Raw genomic sequence first — 17,744 nt, 5'->3', positions numbered from 1 at the left:
TAAAAGAACATAATATTGAGTTCTGAGAATAAAATTACTACATCTTTGAAATGGAAAATCAAAATTATGTAGCGTGAAAATAAACTTATCATAACTATATAACAGCTTTCAAAATCCTTTTATTCAAAGCCGATTCTCAGATTAAAAAACTTTTGTATATAACTTAAAAGGCTTCCTGTTAATAATTTCCAAAAAGTCAATTATTTATTCTCGTAACCTTGTATAACTTTCGAACTTCCATGAGAGATGAGTTAATTCTATTAAAATATAAAAATTTAAAACAATAGTTGTTATTATTATCAAAATAACAACAATTGTTTAAAATTTTAGTCTTCTAGTTTTAGTATTTTTTCAACGTTCGATTAACCAACCAAGTTATCTTCTCTTATCTTATATATAAAAATGAATCGCAAAATGTGTTGGTAAGCGCATAACTCGAGAACGGCTGAACCGATTTCGATAATTCTTTTTTTATTATATTCCTTGAAGAACGAAGATGGTTTTTATGTAGAGAAAACGTAAATATGTACCACGAGCGAAGCCGGGGCGGACCGCTAGTCTTATATATAAAAATGAATCGCAAAATGTGTTGGTAAGCGCATAACTCGAGAACGGCTGAACCGATTTCGATAATTCTTTTTTTATTATATTCCTTGAAGTACGAGGATGGTTTTTATGTAGAGAAAACGTAAATATGTACCACGGGCGAAGCCGGGGCGGACTGCTAGTTTCAAATATATCTATGGCAAACAATAATCTACTTAAACATTCAATTAAAAAAGTAGTTATTTTGTTTATCAGAAAAACATTCGTGTTGAAAATTTGCTTTAAAAAGAATACAAATACTTATAAATTCAATGAAATAAATAACATTATCCTCTTCTTTACGAATATTATTGAAATAGTATTATTGTAATATTTACATACGCTTTTTAAGCTCTCGTTACCATAGTAACGTGTAGAAAATGTGTTTGCTTCCAAATATAAGAAACAGGCAGACACACGCATTTATATGTATAGATTTTCACGAAATAAGAAAAGAAACGATTTATTTGCGCGATATATCTTCTAAATCCCATGTGATTTATTGCTCCTAAATTCTCTTTACAAACATCACAGAATCGTAGGTAATGTATCTTTTTTTCTATTTAATTTGCGTTGCAATATGATATATTTTTATAAAGAAAATAAAATTAATCGTACTTTTTTTAAGAAGTTAAAAAATAACAAGGCTAAACAAAGGCTATCATGTCCATTAAATTTTTTGTTCAACGATTTTACTTTTTAATTTTTATTCCAAGTAATTCATCAGATATAATAAATGACATCAATTAATAGTGGGCAACCAATTATCAACTTTTAAAAGCTCATAAAAATTAAATCAATAATATTGGAAAATATTTATCACCATTATATATTTACAGGTACATCCTATCTCTCGCGCTGGCTGATCTCCTGGTCATCATATCCTGCGTTCCCTTTACCTCCGTGGTCTACACCCTCGAGTCGTGGCCGTGGGGCGTCACAGTATGCAGACTGTCTGAAGCTGCGAAGGATATCAGCATCGGCGTGTCCGTGTTCACGCTGACTGCGCTGTCCGCTGACCGGTACTTTGCGATCGTGGACCCGCTGAGAAAACTGCATGCTACTGGTAAGTGTTTAAAAGCTATAGAATTATTCAAAGTTCAAAGTTTAAATTGGTTATTCGGATCATTATAACATACAATACAACAATAATTTGAACGATGGTTCATTGTATGTTATAACTTGTGTTATTTTACAGGCTTTTTTATGCTGGTATGGTGAAGTACGTTTTTATAAATCCACAGGTCTGAAAGTTTCTGCGTGATTACTTCATCGAACTATGCAATGTATATTTATATAATAAATAAATAAATAATAAATAAAAATCTTTATTTACCAAAAAAGCAGTACATTACAGTTTTATAGGAGATCCAAACTAGGCTGTTGCCTGTGTCTTGGATCTAAGAAATGTTATTGGTCTCTAAAAAGTCTAAAGTTTAGTTACATAGGAACACTTTGACATTAAAATAGAAATATTATTTATTTAACAAGAAGTGTGATTGTGTATAAGAGGGTCGTGTGTGATTGTGTATATGAGAGTCGTGTGTGATGTGTGTGTGAGTGTGTTTGTGATTGTGTGTGTGTGTGTGGTTGAGTGTGAGTTTATACTTCTGTGTGTGTATTTGTACTATCAATGCTTTATATTTTGTTCCAAAAACGGACGAGAAGAAAATTTATTAATTGCTTTGTTTTCATTCTTACGTTTAAACCAGGTCTTCTGTGTCGCTATACGTTAATTCGTGAAGCCAGGATTTCATTATCTTGTTGCATTTGTGCAAGTTACAATTCTTCAGTGATTTAGTTTTGCAGACATTATTGTAAGTGTGGATGAGTGAGTAAGATGGACTTCGTCTAGCTATTTTTGAGTTGTATGCAGGAAGTGGGATACGATATTTTCTTTTCCTTAGTAGTTCCTCGTAATCGGGGCGTGAAGCAACAGATTTGTGGGTAAGGGTAACTGCTGATAGTATGTATAGTTGGCGGACGCGATGAACATTGAACTCCCGATACAGTTCGTTTGTCGGAAAGCGGAAAGGCTTTTTTAGAGTTACTTTGATTAATGCACGTTGTGCTCTCTCCAATTGCAGAAGGTGTGATTTAGCGGCACTTCCCCAAACGGAGATGCTGTAATTCATTACGGATTGACAGAGAGATATGTATACTTGTCGTAAAATATTAATGGGGGTACAGTTGCGGAGCTTCTTCATTATGAAGATGAGTTTCCTTATTTTAGCTGAAACTTCTGTTATATGTTGATTGTAGTTTAGGTTGCTATCTAAAGTAACTCCTAAGTATTTTATAAATGGAGTGGTTTCGATGTGATTACAGTCGCAAGTTGAGTGAGTGATGTTGGGGTTGGTACAAGTATGAAGTTTAATAGTCTGATTTGGCAAAAGCTTTTGATGTGCGGATTTTGAGAAAGACAAGAATTTCGTTTTCCTAGGATTTAAGGTGAGTAGGTTTTTGTTGAGAGCTTCTAGTATGGTTAATAATCCTAGTTCTGTAACCTTTTGTGCATGTTTCCAATCTTTACCGTGAAACAGAACAGCAGTATCATCGGCATAAGCAATTGTGTGGGAGTTTTCTATAGTCAGTTTGAGTATATCATTAATGTAAATGGTGAAGAGAGTGGGGCCGAGAACACTTCCCTGTGGAACACCGAATTCTATTTTTTGTTTAGAGCTAAGGTTACTGTCAATTTTTATGCACTGAGTGCGGTCCGTTAAGTAGCTCTTAAACCAATTTAACGCTGTGTCTCTAACTCCCATTACCTCCAGTTTCTTTGCGAGTAGTCCGAGTGATATTGTGTCGAATGCTTTAGCCAGGTCTAAAAATACGGCTATGCAACATTACATATAATATCAAGGTTTATAATTCATAATTCATAATTCATTTATTCAGCAAAATAACACATAAAGTTACACATAAAGTTAATATCATAAACTTATTTGAAAAATTATACAATAAAAATAGGAGGAACTCCGGTATCTGTGTTAGTAAAAACTGTGCTACAGATACCTGCGCCCACCCCTCAAATTAACTAGAAATGACTATGTTTATCAACGTCATTATGCCAGAGTTATTTATTTGCATGCGAATTACTAAAGATCTTTAGAAAATATGAATGAAGAAAAAATTCCTGTTTACCTTTTCCTCCTACATGCTATTAAATATTTATACTGTTTCTAACGCAGAATAAGACTTTCCTCGAGATCAGTCGGGTTAAAATTAATACAAAGAAATGTTTCCAAAGTTTCCTCTTCTATCCTTGAAATACTGAAAATGAACTAATTACTAATACGACAAAACATAATAAAAAATACTCATGCATGAAATTTTTACTAAATGGCCCAACTTCTCTTAGCTAACTGCGTACAGTCAGCTGTAGTCTTCCACTGGGACTCATTCGCTACTTTGAAACAAAGAAAGTAAAAAATACAAAATAAGCCAGATTTCAACCAATTATGATTCCTCTAATAAAATAAATACTATACTAAGTTATCCAAATTTCAACTGAATATACCTTTAACAAAATGTCTAGTTTTATCACTCTATTTCGATCTTAAATGCAACAATTTACTCAAATTGATACTACAATTCTAATCACTAAAGGACAAACGGCAGAGCGGAAAATGTAAATCATCCGAAACTTTATCCAATAATTGATTGCTAGATAAACTAATTAGCAGTTTGCGAAACGTGACTTCAGTCTGTCGAAATGGTCACTCCATTTCCGCAAACCTATTTATTACATACCTCTATTTACAAATAATATCAAAGCAAACTGTTTGATTCTGCGTCTTTATATAGTCAAGTACTAAAAAACCTGGAACCAATTAATTTGAGTGTTTTTTTGGACTTTGGCCTTTGTTTATTTTACCTTACTCTCTCATACGTGCTATTTATAATATTATTCACTGTAAATACTCATTGTTGCACGCCTCATAAGCGAAGCGTTGAGGTGGGTACTACTGTCACTTCGCGCAAAACATCTGATTTTTCAAACTTAAAATGTCTTTATGTATCATACATTGCACTTGTAAGATAATACATACACACACATATTAAGAAAAAACACTATTTTTAACGTTCATGATATTTTTGATGTCATTTTTGTTATTTAAACTAGTTAAAAAACAGTTTAAAAAAGTTCTGTCTTGGACGTCCGTGTGTCTGTATGTGCGGATCCTTTTTCTTGTTAACACGATAGCGACCGAAATACTTTACTAATCGAGTCTTTTTTTTTCTCTTACGCTTGAGTATGCTCAGGAATAGAACCCTTTCATTTTTCAGGGTCTGATTCGATGTGGTTTAATTGTTATTAAATAAACAAAAATAATAATTAATAAATATTTATTAAAAAAAAATTATGAGGCGTGCACTTTTGGATTTTCCAAATTATTTTTTATTACAAACAATCGCAGAAACTTATAATAAAAGTTAAAAAAAATGTGTTTCATATAAACCTACATATTTTTTATACATTTCGAGTACCTACCTAAAGAAAGTTAATTGAAGATGATTATAAAAACTCTAGGTAAAATAATAAAGCTCAATTTTCTATCAATTATTTAAGGTAAAAAGTAAATAAAATTAAGTGCCTTTCCTTTGCATTTAACTTTGTTTTTACTTAAACAGTTAAACAACTTACATACCTACACGCTTTTTTAATTTATTGTAGTAAAGACATTAATCGTATTGTTGAAAGTGGATTATCCTTGAAGCCTTGTTTATTTAATGACTGTTGTTATTAACTAGGTACTAAATATTTTACTAGCTCTTAAAAACAGCAATAGCAATTTTATTGATGCCTACGTCAATTATTTTTAACTGAAAATTTTATAGCCTCTACGTTAAATTCTTAAATAAATTAAAAACTTTCAATGCAAAGAAATAAAAATATATCATGAGACGTGTATATATCGCAAATATTTCCGAAAATTTGCATACATCTCTTGAATATCGAATGATTAAAATCTGCTAAAATAACATCCTGTAATTTGATTGTAGGATAAATTATTGTAAATTATGAGGTTGATGGTCTATGAAACTTGGTAAACCAAACGAAAAAAAACCATCCATATACTTATTCATCCATAAGGAACATAAATAGAAGCGACAGGTACGCCTACATACAATTTGCAAGTATAAACCATGGCATACTTGACTGGCTTGAACAATATGCGATTTATCACTCACAACGACGGCATGATTTAACAGCGGGATCAATGTATGGGATAGGATATAAATTGCACCGGCCACAATTTCATGCAACTCTTCCTTTATTCAATTTCGGGTTAGGCGCCCGTGAAATCGACCATGGGACTGTGAACTATAGTGTTCAACAAACTAAAGATAATGTACAAACGAACTCCAGTACATGGTTTCAACAACCCTTATTGCAAAACAGAAATAACGACGTCTTTAATGAGGAAAAACGAAAAATCAAACGACGAAAGAAAAAAATGATAAACAAAACTTTCTCCATAAAATTTCACAATGTATAAAAATGTTGTCTTTAATAATATCAAACGGTTTGTTAAACTTGAACATTTTCCCTAAAGAAGAACGGAATAACATCCACTTTTAATATTTAAATGGTACCACTCTACCTATTACATCGGTATTCCTTACATCTGCTCCTTTTTATCCCATAAGGGACATTTCACCAAGCGTAATAGAACCTTCATAGGAAAAATAACTCCACATCCGTAAGGGTGATCGCCCCATAGGGGTTATGTTTCACCATAAAATAGAGTGGAAACTACGAAATCGGAATGCGATCTCACACGACACGACCGATTTTCCTTTGGCTTTATGGTAAATGAATTTTATTACACCATTCTCAACCAGTTTTGAAGTTTATGCACACCATTGCTTTGGCTCTAGGACTCTTTGGAATTAGGAAATAGGAAATAGGGATTATATTTTCATTTTCCACTAGTTTTGAAGTTTATGCACACAGGTGTGTGCACACTTTGCCTGTAAGACCCTTTTGAATTCAACATAGAATTCTGGTGTTTTAATCCTGTATTGTATTGATTAGCTTTTGATCGCGTTTCGCAATTTTATACGCAATAGATTGTGTTTTATACGCAATAGAATGTCCCCTGAAACATGTTGTTTAATAAAAACACTACGAATAGAAAACCGTCGCTTTAGGATTGTTGATTAAAAATAGTTCATGGAACTCCTAAACTGATATTAACAAAAAAGAATTTCATTGTATTACAATACTATAAGGGAATGTACTCTTTGACTAAGCTATTGAATAGTAGTAACGTGAAAATAATCAACGAATTTTGCGACTTGCGGTTAGTTATTAATGTAACAATATTATTACAACAAAATAAATTAACAGAATGGCATATACATAGGCTTTTTACGTCAATTGTCAAAATATTTAACAATTAACACAAAGTAATTAAGTAACGCACTTTTACCACGTTTTACTGAACAGCGTACTTTTGGAAATGATTACCTTACAGGTAAAATACATTTTTATAAAGAGCAACCGTCTCTCTAAAGAGTATAAAAACAAGGTTTCCTGCATGCTCGTGTGATTATAAACGTTCTGTGTACATTTTATAAATGCATGAAATGATAACGTATCCTTGTAATAAATTTTCCCAGCGGTAATCTGATATGCACACATTTCTTCAAATGCATACAAAATAAGCAATATGCATTGGCTTTGAATGAAAATATACGATATTTATATTTCAATATGTAAAGTTAACTTTGTTTGGTCTGTCAATATAAACATGATAAATATTTATAATACTCAACTTCGATTTTATAAATGAATACTTACACAAATTATAATCACAATTGAATTTCTTCTATATCGTATAACTAAATATTTCTAAATATCGTATTACTAACTGAGTCACGCGGTTTTACCTGCGGATGAAGCCATGGGTAATATTTCTGTAGCTTTTATTATTCTGATGCTGCTGATACATAAGCTGCATCACCGCAAGTATTATCAAAATCTTTTGAATGTTTGGAGAAAGATTAACAAACATACATAATATATCCGTCCTTGTACAAACATTCGCATGTATAATATTACGAGGATAGGACTAACTTTTAGCACGCTGTTTCAGTGTCGGCAAGTCATGGGCAATAGCACGAATTTTTATAGCTTATTTGTTATTCTGGTGCGGAAGCAAGAACACTGCCAATTATCAAAATCAGTTCTATAATATACAAATTTATTAATACAACTTTCATTCTTTCAGCTGCTACATTATTCATACACAAGAGATGATGAAATCGGAGTATAGCATGTCAAATAACGTAACTTACGTCTGACTTCAATCCTACAAACTCCAAGTGGTGACAGCTATAAAACAAGACTTAAATCAGTATCCCAAATGGTTCCATCTCAGTTAATGAGTCCTACCATTTGGCTACAAACCCGTTAAACTTTCCGTTACTTCAGTTAACTGAGATTTGGCGGGAATCCAACATCGTACCGTATTGAAGCACAAATGTTCCTGGATACAGCATCCCACGTTCAGTCGATAAAAAGCAATGATATGAGTATAATAAATTCGATGCACTGTTCAATTTATTTACGATGACTTTTAGTGGGCATATTTATTTGCAGTATGGACATATTAAGGGAACTGAAAGTTTTTTTTGAAATGTTAATTTTTATTCAAGTCATGTCAGCATTATTATTTTCTTTCTAAGAGTACTTGATCAGAACTTTTAGAGAATAAATCTTTACTATTACTTACCTACAAAACATGTAATAGACTATAAACATGGTATTTTATATACTTCTACTAGCGGTACGCCCCGGCTTCGCCCGTGGTACATATGAAAAATAGATGTTGGCCGATTCTCAGACTTACCCGATATGCACAGAAAATTTCATGAGAATCGGTCCACCCGTTTCGGAGGAGTATGCAGACTAATATTGTGACACGAGAATTTTATATATAAGAAGATGACACGAGAATTTTATATATAAGAAGATATAACTATATAAACAATTTTGATACTAAGCATAGATTTATATGAACTCTTATTGTTTCCGTGTTTTTCCTCTCACGTTTTGTTATAATATAATATGTTATTGAACAACAAAAGGACATGTGATTGATTGCAACGTCAAAGAGAGGCTGAAACTGTGGAAATTTGATATATTGCTCATGGCTCATTATTATTTAATACAAAGAGCCCAGAATAGTTACTTGGTAGAATAAATACAAGCACGTTATGTATTTTTTCTTAAGGGATAAGAACCGGGCAACATTACTCGGTTAGATGAATTAATCTAGTTTGATATGCACAGACTAGCTTCCAACATCTACACTAAACGAAAATAACCCGATTTGTCCCGAGCCAAATTAAACATCTCAATATAATAGGGGAAAAAACAAACGAATGATCTGGCACAAATTGCCTACGTATTAGTTAGTTCTTTAAAGAAACGAATCTTCAATGGCGGCGCTTATCATTCCCTCTCGCTCACACACGGCCGTACGGTATGCAAAAAAAAAATGGAAAAATAAAATTACTAAAATGTATTTGATTTTCCCTATAATAGTTTTTATCATAAATTTACAATGACAATTATGCATTTGCGAAAGTAAATAATGTTTTATTGGAATTTGACAAAATATGTTCTTTGGGAAAAGTTGTTCAGTTTTATGGGCTTATTACAAGTATTATGGGGATTTTATTACATTCTGTATACGTAAATATGATAATTCATATAAATACACAAATACAATAACAAAAAAGTTTGTCAACAAACAATTTGAAATAATTAATAAAATAATTATCAATTTACGTTATTTTTATTTTCTTTTTTGATGATCCTACCATCTGTCAAAGTCAGCTTTGGCCGCCATTGAAGATTCGTTTCTTTATTGAACTGACTAATATTTTCGGTAACGGTAAGTGAAATTGGTAAAATGCATCTACCCCACATCACACCAGACAACAGAGACCTTCATTTTGATGATTCAAGTTAAATACCTACGTCTATAGTCAAAGAGATCACCCTTTGAAAATTAATATAATATAGCTTAAATATTCAGAGGAAGTAAAAACACAAAATTTTCCACGATTGACCGAAACACTTAAAAGCTATAACAGGTCTCCCGAATCGCACTGAACTGTGAAATTTATAAACGCTCGAATAAATTGATAATATTAAGCGACACTACTGAATTCGCCATTTTAGTATAATAATTATGTTGCGGTAGAATTTCAATAAACTGACGCGCGGACCGCGCATCAGAGCAAAATGATGCACGAAATTTTAGCTTGTTATTAATTGATATTCTCGCTTATTAATACATTTCTATAGCTCTGAGCGAATAGATATTTTAAGATAAAATTATGATAACGTGATTGTGTTAAATTGTAGATTTACTGGGCAGGTGATATGGCCTTGCTATGATTCCTACTTACGTTTTGCTCATTTTGATAACGACGATGATGATCTTTGAAGCATGAATAAAGTGTCGTCATCATTATTACCTGCCTATACTTGTGAACTTGTCACAATGACATGTCGTCGAACTTTTGATTCTTCGACATGTCGGTTTCCTGACGATGTTTTCCATTCGTTTGGAATATAATATACGTGATAATATTAAAGATACTAAAGATTAAAGTCTTCAGAAACCACTAGCCATAAATGTTTAATGATAGTAAAGAAACATTTCCTTAGTTCTGATAAAATTGAGTTACAGTACGGATGCAATGAGAAAGTTGCGAACATTAAATAGAGGCAGAACTCGTGTGATGTTAACTTTTGAAAATGGTTAACTGTCGCATGTGAAGTTCCACATAGCCAATTATGTGGGAATCATTTTATTATTTTTATCCTTTCAAATTTTTAGCTGTGAATCTTCTTAGCTACAATTTAATAGATTTTTTTAATAATTATTTATCAGACTAACGCTTCTTCTTTCGGCTTCAGGAATACTAATTTTCAATGGTCTCAAATGGCAGTTACTTCAAAATACATTGCATTTTAGAAATATTATTTCATGTAATAACTAATATCCTAAGGAAGATTAGAGATAACAGCTGTTCTGTTTATAATTATTTTCAGATGATCATATTTTCGTACTAGACTGCTAAAATTACATGAGTGTTTGTCCAGAATTATAACAATTTTATTTATTAGCACTCATAAAACTAATCAATAACACTTCCCATGAAAAATAATCTCCTGTAACACATAAATTATTTAAACAAGCATAAAAATATCTTATCAATTTATTATATTGGATTATATTGTCCTCTGATTCCCATGATAGCTTTTGGTTTTTCTTTGTTCCATTTATACAACGTCGATATCAAAGGACACGTCGATTGCAAAGGTTTTTGAATATCCAAATATTGAAAAAATGATCGCCCGAGGGTTTTTGTTAAAGAATGCAAAATATACCTACGTTCATTGTTATATTTAATAGATGCAACATATGCATTTAATAGTAAAAGAATTCCTATACTAAGTGCTGAAAATAATGTTATAGGAAAGTATCTGTTGATAAACTTTTCGTCTTTTTACGTACTCGGTAAAACTGGTTATAGGTTTAAAATTATCTAAAATAAAATAGCTTAAAATGAAACTGGCGAAATGTAAAGAATGGCCTTTATGTGTTGTCATTGCCACGTACCTACTCGTATGTGTAAAAAAGTAAAAAGAACGTTGTGCAAAAAGACAAAATTAACTCGAACGAATAATTTTTCTGCGTCCTCGATCAAGTGAAAGTCTAATTTTTTTGTCGACTTGCGACAGCCCTAATCCAATGATAATGTTCGTGTTTTTATGAATATAATCCTTGCAAAATCCTAATTATCCCTAATAGGGTTGTACAATTCTGTTTAAAAGACTTAATACTGATCATTAGGAGTAACACTAAAATTTTCACTCAAAGCTTTCAGACTACGTGACTTTTAGATAGTCCTACAAGCTATTTTTAGAAACTTTAATATTGGTTAATTTTACAGAACTATTAGCGGCCGTTACGAAAATGGACTCGCAGGTTATAACTATATTTTTAACAAATTTATATATTTTCGCATTTTAAATATTATGTTTTATAATATTTCGACCATCGGACAAACTTAGTCCTAATTTCAATTCAACTTAATCAAATAAAAAAAAAACAATTTCTTTTTTATTGAAAACGCTTTGAAAATAAGTTGTTCAGCGGGAATAGATAATTTTTTACCTGGTTCTCAGGTTTATTGCTCATGTTGTTGACAGTTTCATATGAGATAAAGTCTTATATCAAAGTAAAATGACGCTCGATTATGTTGTATGGGAAATTTCATATTTAATATTGCTATTTTTTAAGAACACTGCTTACGAGTTATAATATAAAATATTAATTTTATCCATGCTTTATTAAAGTAATAGTGTTTGCCATTATTACGTTAGGTTCGAAAGTAAAATATATAAAGGAATAATTTTATTTCCCTCGTATGTTCCTGCCCTGGCATTGCCTGGCCTGAATTAGCAAAAACTCTCTTATTCATCATACGTTATCCACATTATAAAGTTAAAGACATTATAATATGTTGTTTTTATTCATATTTTAACCCACAAAAAGTCTTGTAAAATTCCCTTTTCTTTGTACGCTAAAAATAATAATTTTACGAATTGATATAATATAAGTAAATTAAAATCACCAACATCTGATGATTAACTACATTGTTAACTTCAGCCTTTTGTCTTTTATTAACTAAAAGTTTTATATGAAAAGCATATAATATTAAGTATTATATTGTATAGTAGATAGGTAAGTTAATTAAAATGTTTAAACAATATACGTTGAAATAGTTAGATCCTTGTTTGTGATATATCAAAGACATTTTAACTACGCTTCATGCAGCATACCTACTATAGAAAGTGGACTTCAACGAACTTCATTTTATATTATTAAGCTATTGCATAGCTTCTATCGCGGGCCTTGAGCGCGGGGATCGAATCGAGAAATTCCGTAACGACAAAACCTCACGCTCCCCACTCCGACGGACACGGAGGTGTGGCTTGAACGCATACTATTCTTGAACAATAGCTTTACCGCGGCAGTCCCCGAGTGCCACACGTCTTTTATACTAAACTAGCGACCCGCCCCGGCTTCGCACGGGTGCAATGCTGAATGCTGATACTAAATACACTACAGAAAAACTTTTAACGTTGTATAAAAAAACATAGCGGCCCGGCCGGCCGGTACCGCCGCAAACGGTACGCCCCGCAATTTTTAAATCTGTAATATCTTCGAAAATATTCACTTAAATCATACGGTGTAAAGGGCTATATAGATCTATATTAAATGAACAATGTATTCAAGGTATTTAATTGGTTAAGGATTAATGCTGTATTGGTTAAAATCGCTTCGATAATTAGCCATTATTTGTCGTAAAAAGTAAATGACAAAAAAAAGTTATTGTGGGTTATCCATAAGAGATAGACATATGCCATCGCGGACTTTTCTGTAGACCTTTTCAATGTGTACAATACTTAGTACATTATTTTGATAAAACTCGTAGGGTTCAGCCTGCGTTTGCAATGTAAGCGGATAAAATGTAATTATTTACGACATCACATTAGAAACCTCAAAAATAACAGTACTTCTCCACTATTTAATGGATGTTATTATACAAATAAACCTTCCTCTTGAATCACTCTATCTATTAAAAAAAACCGCATCAAAATCCGTTGCGTAGTTTCAAAGATTTAAGCGTACAAAGGGACATAGGGACATAGGGAAATAGGGACAGAGAATGCGACTTTGTTTTATACTATGTAGTGATGATAGTGATTGATACGCTGCATAAAAGATTATATCAGTAATAACTTACACATATTTCCCTCATGCTTTTGTTGCACAAATAATAGTATTTAGTCATCCAGATAATATTCATTTAAGTTTTCTAGAAGGTAATAAATTAAATGTGATTCCAAGCTTACACTTGCACTTATATGAATAATGGAGTAGCGATTGTTAAAGCTCTATATTACGCAAAAGCAATTATTTCTACAGGTTAGGTACTTTGATTTTAAATTATTCCAAGTATAAGCCCTACAATATAACGTCGTAACCTGTAGGTACATTTATTGATGTACATCCACATTAAAACATTTCAAATTAATAATAAATATTAAACCTAAGATAAATACAATACAAAAAATGTTCCAATCCGTTGACGTTTCTATTCCCCATGGACAACGTCGCAGGCAATAACTAGTGCTAGAATGGAATCATTTGTTCTTAGATCTAGGTTTGTATTGCGTGTACAAAGCCAATGTCTCTCTTGGGACGTAAAAGCTAGCAAATAATTACAAAAGTCACTTTATTTGTATCACTTTTCACGAAAACCTAATCGGATAATTGCTAGCTTCAATCTCGAGTGAAGATTTATAATCCAGACATTTATATATTATATGGTGGTGATATTGGATTTGAAGACGAATCGAAAGTGTAAAAAGAGTCGTAACTAATTAAAACACGCATTAGGTAGGTATTAATTACTTGTCGCTACGTCGCGTCGGTCGTGCTGTCTAAAACTCAAAATATTATCATCTTACCTTACTCGAAAAACAATATTTTCATTAGTGAGAACAGAGTTCATGTTAATGTCGGTGCATTTAATTTTAAGTTTATGGCGAATAGACAGACGCGGCGGAGGACATTATTTTATAATAAGTCATTGGTCATATTCATAGGTCATATTATATTAAATACACCGTTTATTCGAACATTTTACAAATAATGAATTAATCCTACAAAAATATTTCAGTATTTCGTTAAAAACCTGGATAATAGAAGTATATTAGTTCATATAAAAATAAACCAACAAAAATATTCAAAACCTTCAACTTTCCTTATCTGCCTTGAAATAACTTTTGAAATCGAAGTTTGAACTTGAAATTCAGAACTTCTTATAGGGATATCGTAAAACTTTTTTCCTGCGTATCCAATAAGTATAAAAATATAAAGGTTTTGGTCTGAAATAAAAGGTGTGAATATTTTCAAAATATTCTTGAACATAGTTTTAGTTTACTTCAAAAAATATTTCAACGATCGTTGAAGCATGATCATTGATCACATAATATCTATTTACATTATTTTTTTATTTTACGATTCAAAAGCGTCGTATTTTAGTGGAATAATAATATCGTATTACTTTCATTTGTTTAAAGATTTTAAAACTAATTTTTATACAAACGAGTACTACCAAAAACATTTATTACATGCATAGCAATTCCCATACCAAGTTCAATCCGTGAAATTTCACACAATAAGCCGCTAAAGCATAGAGCTAAAGTCTTCCAATTTTCCACTCAGTTGTTACATCCCACGTCGGAGTTTCTACATAGCAATTGCAAATGAAAACATTACGGGATAAAACCTCTCAACTTCTGCTCTTTCGTTTTTGTGGTGTTTCTTAAATAATTTGTGCAAATTGTGCATTATATTAATTTTATGTTTTAGCAGTATTTTACACGACCTATATATTTACTGAATACTGTCCAATATAAATAATTAATCAATAGTTTAAATAAAGAATACGATACTGTAAAAGAGTTAAAATGGCATTGAAAAATGAAAATTTAGCCCGCTCACTAAAAATTTCAAACCGCGTGATTATGCTTAATCAAGTTGCAACTTGCAGCAAATGTCAAACAGATTTTATCATCTTTTATTGTTTGAAACATCCATCCCCGCATAGCTACAACTTTTATTTTCATTACACATAAAAAACTTCACAGAACTGACCCACAGAAGCAATTACACGTAACTTAAATAATGACAGCTCTTGAGGCGTTTCACAGAGAATAATTTAAATGCCATGTGGGCGTGACGAGCATAATTCACTGGCCGAATCCAATAATCCCAAGCTTTTGTCTCTCAATAAATAATATCATCGCGATCTCTGTTTATTCCGTATTCGGTTGAAGGGATTTCGTTTAAGGTGATGAATTAATTTTTCTAACATTTACGGCCCTTTTTAAACCTTCGTAATTTTTATATTATTAAAGTTGTCGTGATGAAAATTCTTGACAAGAAAGTTCAATAGTAACACAATACGTCTACCGTTTTAGAAACATGATTCCATGATATTTTCTCGATAGAAAAAAAATACAAAGTTCTCATTGTTATTTTTTTTTAATCTCTGGCATCTTCAAAATAACAAACGTAAAGTTACGACTTTTTGGATATTAACTATAAAATATACAACCTATACGTCTACCGTTTTAGAATTTTGAAATATGCGATGGTTTTGAAATAAACAAGAAATACTTGAAATTAGCGCGCGACCAGCCAATATAGCGAGAGCCGCCCTGTACCTTCCTACCCCGATCGCTGCACGAGTCATTCCCGCTACGGCCGTCACACGGGGAACTTGTGTCACTCGCGCCATCGTAAAAAAGGGTGACAACACAATAAGACAAAATGAGACAAATGGGGACAATAAAGAAAATAAGAAGAAGAAACATAAAGGTTGGAGGAAAAAGAATGCTTACAATTGGAACAAATTAATGAAGTAAGTTGGTTTTATTTTAAATTTGATGATAATTGTATTATAGACGATGTTTGATATGTACCCCTGTTTTAAGTACATAACGAATGTGTAAGATTTTTTTCATTTATAGCATAGATAATCTTTTCAGAAATCCGGAATCCAGAAGGAAAATAAACCCACTGATTGTTCACAATGTGAACCCACTCCTTCGTAAGTACCTTTATTCAGTCAAAAATGTATGTTATCAACGCTCTACTGGTTTTATCGCATGATTCCATTTTTAGCAAAAATCAACAAAGTGCAAAGAAATAAAAAATCATGGTGAACTTAGTGGAAGTATGGTGGCCGTAATATGGAACAGGAGCTCATTGGAGTAGTATTATATTTAAAAAAATACGAAAAAATTTCAAGAATTACATTTCTTAGTAGGTGGTAGATAAGTATGTTGTATAAAGAATTTGATGTTGATATTTATTTCATTTATACTTACTACATCTGTGCGGGAAATTGCTTAGTACTAAAACAGGTTTATATTCATATTTACATAGTAATGTGAGTTTTCATTTCGAAAAATTTTGTGTAAGTATATTAAATTGAGTTCCTGGGTGATCTGGAAACACAATTGGGCCCGGAAGATGGCGCTGCAGTCACTCCTCCTAATCACATGAACCGATTTGGATGAATATTTGTGTGCACATTTCATTGTTGTGGGATGATTGGTTGATTCGTTTTCACATTAGCTAATATTATGTATTTTTGTTGTTAGAAAGTAAACTTAATTTAATGTTTATAATACATTATTATTGGTATAAATAAGCCAGTGTTCGTCTCACATTGCTGTACCTGCCTACCTACCCTACCAGGGCCTAACTTTGTGCTGGCTATTTTATTTTGATTATTTGTAATGAATAATTACAATTATAATAGAGTGCAAAAAATTTTTTTTTTATTTAAAAAAATATCATTCCGACCGCGGCTTTGCCCGCATGGAATTAGGTTATATCGTGAATCCTGTTTTATCCCACAGAAGTGTTCAGCTCGGATAAAAAGTATCCTATGTATAAATCCAGGCAATTAGCTATATTTTATCAAAATTGGTAATGTAGTCTTGACGTGATTAAGTAACAACTAACAAAAAAATATACAAATTAACATCCAAAGTTTCGCATCAGTTTTACTGTATTAGTGATATCTTCCACTCTTGACTTAGACTGAGAAGAATTAGGGTTTATAACTTCTTTCAGAAATAGTACCTTTCATTTCTGGGCATGATGTAATATCTACGTCAGCATCAAATTCTATCTAAATCAATTCAGTAGTCCGCGTTATTGAGTACCATTTCATTTTTTCAGAGTTACAATATTTTTTGTTATTTTAAAGATTATTTATAACCTTTATTATTTTGTAATAAAGTAAACATTACGAAATGATAATAATTATTAATAATGTCTAAGTAGTTGTTAAAAAGAAGATTATTTGTTTATAAGCAAGAAAATAAAACCAATAAATCAACAATTAAATAAATGTATGACAATATTATAACTGTATGACGACTCCATACATGTTTGTCCCGAGTCGGCCAGCGGCAGCGCGGCGAGTTTGCAAGAATGACTTCGCGCACACCCGCGTTCGCGATAGCGAGC

The 17,744-nt window shown here is 31.9% G+C and overlaps 1 protein-coding gene and 1 long non-coding RNA gene across 2 annotated transcripts in view; both read left to right on the top strand.

The window, feature by feature from the left end:
• Positions 1-1,849, top strand: part of LOC149901052 (neuropeptide CCHamide-1 receptor-like) — a 61,848-nt gene extending 59,999 nt beyond the window's left edge. The window contains exons 3-4 of the mRNA XM_090111991.1: positions 1,425-1,651; positions 1,830-1,849. Coding sequence (XP_089968117.1) covers positions 1,425-1,651; positions 1,830-1,849 — 247 coding nt within the window. The remainder of the gene's footprint in view (positions 1-1,424; positions 1,652-1,829) is intronic.
• Positions 1,850-15,601: 13,752 nt separating this feature from the next.
• On the top strand, positions 15,602-17,001 carry LOC149901051 (uncharacterized). Its single transcript, XR_016457704.1, has 3 exons — positions 15,602-16,122; positions 16,250-16,311; positions 16,386-17,001. It is a non-coding gene; the product is annotated as an uncharacterized LOC149901051 (long non-coding RNA).
• The last annotated feature ends 743 nt before the right edge of the window (positions 17,002-17,744 follow it).

Source organism: Colias eurytheme, chromosome 17 (genome assembly GCF_061535395.1).
Source record: "Colias eurytheme isolate Ceu_HAF_F1 chromosome 17, ilColEury1 Martin Lab GWU primary, whole genome shotgun sequence".
NCBI classification, from domain to species: Eukaryota; Metazoa; Arthropoda; class Insecta; order Lepidoptera; family Pieridae; genus Colias; species Colias eurytheme.
The sequence above is the reverse complement of the archived record's forward strand: the minus strand, read 5'-3'. Positions and strand labels throughout refer to the sequence as shown.